The sequence below is a fragment of the Rhododendron vialii genome, chromosome 12a (assembly GCF_030253575.1).
Source record: "Rhododendron vialii isolate Sample 1 chromosome 12a, ASM3025357v1".
NCBI classification, from domain to species: domain Eukaryota; kingdom Viridiplantae; phylum Streptophyta; class Magnoliopsida; order Ericales; family Ericaceae; genus Rhododendron; species Rhododendron vialii.
The window spans coordinates 6,655,037-6,663,527 of NC_080568.1; the positions used below are offsets into that span (position 1 = coordinate 6,655,037).

Below are 8,491 nucleotides of genomic sequence, written 5' to 3' on the forward strand. Positions count from 1 at the left end.
TTGTCCATTGACTCAAAAGTCAAAACCCTACGACGCACTGTTCGTTCTTCATCGTTTACCTCTCTCTCTCCTCTCTACACCTGAGTTCTTGGCTGCGATTGGAGAAGACCCACCTTGCGATTTCCATAATCAAAGCAGGTATTCCTTCGCCTGCTCTTCTTCTTCTCGTGACCAATTTTCTATGTAAAAAAACGATCTGTTTTTCATCTGCCAAAACGATTTCGTTTGGGATTTCGACTGGGAATGAGTTTTTCTATACAGATTTCGACCTGAGTTCGATCCACCTTACGTTCTTCTAACCAGATTTCTTCTATTTTCGACTTTCTTATGTTCTTCTAAGTTCTATCTTCGATATCTTGTACTAGTTTTTGTTTGTGATTTCTTCTATTCTGGTCTTGTATATGCCATTTAAGTTTGGAGATTCTCAAGTAGTAGCAGCAAAACATGGACAGATGACCCTGTGACTGTAGTGATAGCTAGAAGGATTGATATCAAATGTATCATATATGAGAGAATTCACCGAGGTCCATTCACGCAATCAATGGTTGAAATTGCTTTTCAATTTTGACGAGTAACAATTAATTTTGATCGGTCAAAATTGATTTTCAATCCAGACCGTCTAAAACCACTTTGAACGCGTGCGATTGGGTCTCGTAAACTGAGTTTACGGAAAAGCTCGGTAAAGGAGTTATTGTGATCATATATTTGGCGAAAGATTAGGCGCTGCAACTGGATATTGACTCTGTGACAGTATTGATCTTATATCTATATTCATAGATAATTTCCATTCAGCTGGGTTTCTTCTATTCTGGTCTTGTATGTGCATTTTTTTTTGAAGCAATTGTAGTGGGGTTCAATGCATTAGTGTGCCTGAGTGTATTGCATCAATTTTCATTCTACAACTAATAAATCATTCTTTGATAGTTACTTATTAAGAATTACTTACTACAGATGGACAATATCACTGGAAATGAGTTAGATTGTACATCAGAGGAGACCGAGGTGTTCACCATAGTGACACATTTGATCAAGCAAATCCAAATAGTATGTTGTGTGGCTGTAATTGCGGTTCATGTTGCTCTTGAGAGGTATTACTCTTGACACCAATCTAGGTTTACAGAACCGAACCCCATTCCAAGAACGAATAGATCACATCAATCAATTATTTTTGGGAATGACAGAGCAACTAGAGACATGGTTGAAAGTGCAGCTGATATTGCTGAGGCCTTAGATGATGAGGATGTAGCTGCCAATGAAACCGGTGATGGTTCAACCACAGTTCTTGGTTCAACCCCTCAAGAGCCTGCAAAGAAAAAGGCTAAGATTTCTGAGAACATTATTGCTGGACTGGGTGATTTTGCTGACAAGTTTGGGGTGTTATTGAGAGGACTAATGTTAAGCTAGAAATAATTGGAAATAGGATGGGTTATGAACACGATCTCTCAGCCAAAAGAGCCGCAGTTAATGAAGCGATAAGGAAGCTTCCAATCACGACGGAGGATAGGGTCAAAGTTGGAATGGTAATCACCCAAGATGCACAAAAGGTTGATTACTTTTTCAGCCTTGATGAGGAGGAGGAAAAAATGATAATGGTGCAGAAGCTTTTGTCCTCAAATATCTAGTATAGTTGAACAAAAACATGAAACTATGTTTAATTTAGCTTTTGTTGGTCCGTGTGGGGTGCACTTTGAAATGGCTTTATGTGATGCCTTTTTGTGATGACTTTAGCAATATATTAGGACAGTAGTACAAGTTTTTGTTATGGAATTGGCCTTTTGTTATTGCACTTTATATGTCAACTATGTCGGAAAATATATGCCCAAGTTATGGAATTGTTTGGTTACAATGACCAGGTTATTGTTGGTTGGAATGCCCAGATTATTTTTTGGTTGGAATGCACAGGTTATTGGTTGAGAAATTGTTGGAAAAATTACCTGGGTTATGATTATTGATTGGGAATTTTTTTTGAGAATGCACAGGTTATGAATTGCTTGAGAAATTGTATTCCTTGGGTTTTGTTATTTGCTTAACATGGGAGTGGGAGAGAGAGAGAGAGAGAGAGAGAGAGAGAGAGAGAGAGAGAGAATAACCTGTCTTTGAACAACATCAAAACAATCAAGTTTACTGTTTACCTAGTAGTACTATAAGGCATTAATTGAACAACACAATTGTAACAATTCGCGGTAACTGACTTGCTAACTCTTAGCCTAACCGCATGACTCAAAAATTATAACTCAGCTTAATACTAGTTGGTGGGTCTTACGTTAGAATCCGGGGTGCATGTTGTCCCCGAAGGAACAACATGCGTGTCGGGCCGATCTCGGCCGTCCACGGCAAGCAATAACATGCGTGTCGGGCCGATCTCGGCCGTCCACGGCAAGCAATGAACAGTCCAAATTGCATCTCGACCGATACATGCTATTGCTTACAATATATGCTATTGCCACATTTCATTATACAAGCGATGTGAGATTTCACACCCCCACTATTAATTGGTTGTAAAGTGTTACTAGGGTAGTGCCCCGCAATCATATGACACTAGGGTAGTGCCCTGCAACTCTGTGACACCGGTTCAAAAGGACGTCACTCCTCCGCCAGACTTCGGTGGCATTGACGTTGGCATGATCGGGCGATGAGAGAAAATCCTTCAAGAGCTCCTTGTGGCACTTCTCTAGCGACATGAGCGCTATGCAACACTGCGGTTCCGCCGTACCGTGTTCGAGAAATAACTCGTTGCCAATCTGCTGCCCGCAATGATCTACAGCTAGCTTTTCACGACACTCGTTCAAGAAGCTTCGGTTTCCGCTGGCTGGTGGCGTGGGGACTAGATTGAGCCCTTCGGTCAAGAATATGATTCCGGTGATGACGAAGCACAAGCCGGCGACCGTGGTGGAGGAGAATCGGGCGGTGGATTCTGCCATGGTTCGCAGTGCTTGTGGGCGGAGGGAGAACTTTTGGTTTATTTTGTGAAACTGGAATTGGTGTTTCTGGGGTCGAGGAGATAATATTATGAGCTAGAGAGGAGGTTTTTGTTGCTGCTTTAATGGGTTTTAAGGATTAAGAATGGTGTTTACGTTTCGATTGTATTTATGTCTCTTTAATTATGCTGTGGATTCTTTAATAGAATTAAACTAGTGAAAGACACGGCTCGAACATTCAGCACACGCAAATAAATACTAAACAACAAATTCAACAAACTAAGACTCATAGAACAAATTCAAACGCATAAATTCAAAAAACACCATCATAAAACTACCCAGTCATATTATATATAGATGTGACTATATGAAAATCCATGTTATCTAGTATTTGTTTTGGCCACAAAGAATATTCCCTCACGTGACTAGCAACCAGCTCGTGTGCTTTTCAAATTAACAGGAGAGATATTCATCCTCCAGCACGCACGGCCGCACCTTAAGGCTGTTACAGCCCTTTTGGATGGTGAGAAAGTCCAAAAGAGTAATTGAAGAAATTATTTTGGTGGCATTTGAAAATACAAAGAGTGTTGGAAAAACGTGTGTTTACTTTTTGTGATGAAAACCGAAAATATGAATGTAATAAAATCGGAACTCAAAACTTGAAAATCAATGCAACAAAATTGGTGATCAAGGCGAGTGTTAGTGTGTAACACTCTGTACTTGAGACAAATTTGTCCCCGCTATGGTGCTCACGGTTTGCATGAACGTATGTCTGCCAGCACTACTTGATCGAATTCCCCGCAGAAGCAGCACTACAATCGATGGGTCTGTTGAACCTCAATGTGTTTTGTACTCTCTCAAAATGAATGACTCTGACTCGATGAAGTTATGGACATCAACGTCTTTTCTAATCGATATAGAATGCATGGGGAACATCCTATTTATAGACTACCACGTGACTACTCCCAATAATCACCAAGGGAAATGACACATTTGTTCATAAAGAATGCATCCATCTACAGTAAACAGGTGTCACTGAAAAGACATGACTCTAAATCAAGTCAATTCACCTTCAAACCAAATAAAAATATTATAATCCAATAATATTTTCCAACAAAGAGTAATTGAAGGTGGGTGAGAAGAGATTTGTGGTGAAAGAGGAAGAGGAGCTGCCAAAAGAGGTGGAGAATGACATGGGCAACTGAAAATATGAAAAAATGGTAAAGGCCAAAGCTCTGTACATGATTGTTGTTCTGTTTTCCTGGCTTTACCAATTCAGTCGGCCAAGGCTCTATATACTATTGTTGCTTGCTCTGTTTTCCTCTCTCTTGTTTGGGTTTTCCGTCCATGATTCTAACGGGGTGAGGAATTGGATGGATGGAGTAAGGGTTCGGTAGTTAGAGGGGGGAAGTGAATGCAAATTGGTAGTTGAAGGATGAAGTAAAGATAAGTTCGATCAATAGTTTAAGGGGCAAGTAGATATATATTTAACCCAATCGAGAATATATTACTAATTTAGTAGGCTTAAACGGGCTCTGCATGCGTTGGCGGTAATAGCCAACATTATTATGCCACTTTTATCAGCTAATTTTGCTCCAAGGTTTATTAAAGGGTGCTGACGCACTTATCATTTTTGTGGTTTTGCCTTGAAGTATATAAAGATGTGATTTTCGCATGAACTATATAAAGATTGTGATTTTGCATAAACTCTTTCGACTTTCGTACACTTCTGCGCGATCTTATTCGTACAGAAGAGCAGCTCCAACCACACCCCCTCCAAATCACAAATACACATTAATTTTGGGTGATGTTAGACGCACAATATGAACACCCTAGATCACCGCGCTCGACAAAAACTCATCCCATTCCTTCTCTATCTTCCCCAAGAAACAAAATCAATTCCTCTGTTCTTGGGGTCTGGGGAGACGGAGAAGGAGAATAATGGAGGAGAAAAGTTCTAACGAGAACCCCCCTGGCGAATCCACCCGAAAACAGAAAGCCAGGATTGTTTGAGAAGAAGACGACCTCGAGGACGGCGAGTGAAAAGTTTGAGAAAACCAAGATCTCAGACTTCCACGCACAGGGATGAAGAAAGTGAAGAAAGGAGTTACATTCTGAGTCTCTGACTCTCAATTCTTGATCTAATAAAACTTTACTAATATTTTGAGATGATTTTGAAAGGCGCTTTTACACTATCGCTTGCACTCCTGCCTCTGTTCACGCAAGCATATTTTATGACTTAGGCCGAGATCCCAATTTTTTTGAATAGACCATCCTGTATCGATATGATTTCTTTCATATGCAATCCTCAACTTAAGATCATATATCCATCCTTGATCATGTAGGTATACCTAACAAATGACAGTTACAAGAGATTCTCTTTAAGTCAAAAGATCCGTATAAAGACTTTTCCTCCTCTTCACTCTCCCAAAAAAATCACAATTTGTATCCTCGATTACACAAAGCATTTTAAACACAAGTACTATTACAGAAAAGAACATAAAAATGCAGTCAAGGGTGTGGGGAAATTTTGGAACACCGGCTCCAGAGGACGTCACTCCTCCGCCAAGCTTCGGTGGCATTGACATTGGCATGATCAGGGGATGAGAGATAGTTCTTCAAAAGCTCCTTGTGGCACTTCTCTCCCATATCCACTAGGCGACTGCAACACTGCTGGTCCACCGTAGCATTCCCAGAATACAACTCGTTGCCAATCTGCCACCCACACTGTCCAGGAGCAAGCTTCTTGCGACACTCGGTTAGGAAATTTTGTTGGCCCTCGGTCAAGATTATTCCCATGATAGCGAAGCAGAAGGCGGCGATGATTGCCTTGGAGGAGAATTGGTTGGTGGCCTCTGCCATGGTTCGTGGCGGGTGTGGGTGGAGGGATCGAACTTTGGTTACTTTGTGAAATTAGTTGGAGAGATATTGACAAAGGGTGTATTTATATTGTAGCTTAAATGGGTTTTACGGAGTGAGAATTGTGTGTACGTTTCGTATTTAATTAATTCTTATGTTTCTCCATGTTGTAGATTCTTTAATACATGCAATTGAATGAGACTAGTGAAAACGCTATGTTAATTGTCTATTTGTATTGGCATCAAGAATCTTCACTGGTGTGCTCCCCAATTTGATAGGAGATCCTTCCAAACATTAGACTGTCCCTTTGGATACTGAACAAAACCTGGCAAAAAAAAAAGCAAGAAAAGCCTCTTGACTAATCAAAACAGGCAAAGATAGGTACAATAGTCATTTGCAACAAGCGAAATGCCTCTTGGGTAAAGAACAATCACAAGTTATCCATAAGTTTCCGCATCCGAAAATACGAGTAGCAAATTTATCTCTAAATTTGCACAAAAGCGCGAATAGACAAACTTATATATGCAAAGTTTGTCACCATATCTGCACAAATGAACAAACAAAAAAAAAACTTATCTTTGCAAAATTTATCCCCGTATCTACATAAAGTAATGAACACATGAATTTATCTTTGCAAAGTTTTTATTGTATGGGTCCAAAATAAAGAATAGAGAAACATATGTCTGCTAATATTGTCACCATATCTGCGCAAAATAACTAACAGTTAAGTTTTTTGTGCAAAATTTATATTTGCATCCGAACAAAATAATAGTACATCGACAAACTTGTCTTTGCAAAGCTCATCTTTGTATGTGTCAATATAACAAATAGATAAACTTATAACTGCAAATGTTGTGCACAAAATAAACTTATCTTTGCAAACTTTATATATGTATTTTAACAAAATAACAAACAAATTAATTTATCTTTGCAAAGTTTATCTCTACACATGTGGCCAAAATAACAGAGAAATAAACATATCTCTACAAAGTTTGGCTCTATTTTTCAACAGATGCAGAGTTAAAATTTGGAAAGATAAATTTCTTTGTTGAATTTTGATTCAACCATATCTTTCTTAATTTGGGTACTGGAACTGTATATTTTGAATACCAACTAGTCACAGAATATCCCTCTTGTTATTCCTTTTTCGAGGTCCACAATATAGTAATCAATTCCCTAAATCTATATAGTTTTCTAAGTAATTATTAGGGTTCTATGGCCGGTCTGTAACCTCTGGATGCAGAAGACATCCTTAGGGTGATCTCGGAGTTCCTACGCGGTGGAGATGTTGGGGTTGGTCCCTAAATTTTCCTTCCTTTGATGCATTTCGCTCAATAGATTTAATTCATAGATTAAGGATGAAATAGAAAGAAATTAGATAGTTAGAGGACAAGAGTAAAATTTAGGCTAAATTTTATGAAAACATTTGGAACAGAAAAAGATTGCATCTCGCGAGAGAAAAATTTAAGTTTAACTTTTGGTGTTTTTAAATATCCATCCCAATTAGTCATACAACGTAAAATTTCATCCCACCCACTTTTTGTGCTTATGTTTTCATCCTTTCAATGCATGAATTACCCGTATTACCCTTTTACTATATGATATAAATCTAGGATTGTGATTTTGGCACTCCAAAAATTGATGGAGGGGATCCAAAACTGAACTGTGTTGATACACAAAACAAAGTCGTTTTAAAGCCCCTCCATCAATTTTTGAAGTGTTAAAATCAATTTCTTAGATCTATATAGATATATACACATTTATTGTTTCCTAAATTAAGGGGATTGGGATAAATATATCAATCTCTGCAATTAAATGAGATATCATAGGAGGATTTCAAAATTTCAAATGTTCAAATTATTTCCAATGATATCTAAGCTGATTTCAATATCCCTTCAAAATATGAATCGATTTCATAACAAATAGTTTCATGGTAAACGGTCCAAATAATTTACCATAAAAATGATAGGAATATACACAAACATATTTCATGGTAAATGAAATAAACAATTTACTATGAAATAGATAAAACTAAATAAAACCAAAATCGAAAAACCCAGATTGAAAAATATGAATCAATTTCATAACATTTGTCAAAAATATGAATTGAACAAATAGTTTCATGGTAAACGGTCCAAATAATTACCATGAAATGGTAGGAACATATACAAATATATTTCATGGTAAATGAAGTAAATAATTTATCATGAAATAGATAAAATTAAATGGAATCGAAATCGAAAAACACAGATTGAAAATATGAATCGATTTCATAACATTTGTCAAAAATATGAATCAAACAAATAGTTTCATGGTAAGCAGTCTAAATAATTTACCATGAGATGATAGGAACATATACAAATATATTTCATGGTAAATGAAGTAAATAATTTATCATGAAATAGATAAAACTAAATAAAATCAGAATCGGAAAACCCAGATTGAAAAACCAAAATTAGAGATTACAGATCGTGACCTTCTGGCATCAACTCCGACCGCTGCTGCCACAGCAACCGCGACCACGTCGTTCTTCTTCCACGAACTTTGCAACAATGGAGTCCGGACTAGTGTGGATTTTGCCGTTTGGTGTGGATTTCTACCGGACTGGTGTGGGTTTTCAAATGGAGGGGTTTCACTTATAGATGAAGATGAAAGCAACTCCAACCGCAGCCTTCTGACGTCAACTATGACATAGGAATCAGAAATAGACCACT

The 8,491-nt window shown here is 38.0% G+C and overlaps 2 protein-coding genes across 2 annotated transcripts; one reads left to right on the plus strand and one right to left on the minus strand.

Annotated features, from left to right (window-relative positions):
* LOC131310326 (uncharacterized) lies at positions 1–1,852 on the plus strand. Its single transcript, XM_058337286.1, has 3 exons — positions 1–138; positions 952–1,088; positions 1,182–1,852. Exons 2-3 carry the CDS (start codon positions 952–954, stop codon positions 1,402–1,404), a joined length of 360 nt encoding a protein of 119 aa, XP_058193269.1. The 5' UTR covers positions 1–138; the 3' UTR covers positions 1,405–1,852.
* Positions 1,853–5,226: 3,374 nt separating this feature from the next.
* LOC131309364 (uncharacterized) lies at positions 5,227–5,780 on the minus strand. Its single transcript, XM_058336021.1, has 2 exons — positions 5,458–5,780; positions 5,227–5,269 (listed from the first exon to the last, which is right to left on the minus strand). The coding sequence occupies exons 1-2, from the start codon at positions 5,778–5,780 to the stop codon at positions 5,227–5,229; spliced, it is 366 nt and encodes a 121-aa protein (XP_058192004.1).
* Between the last annotated feature and the right edge of the window lie 2,711 nt (positions 5,781–8,491).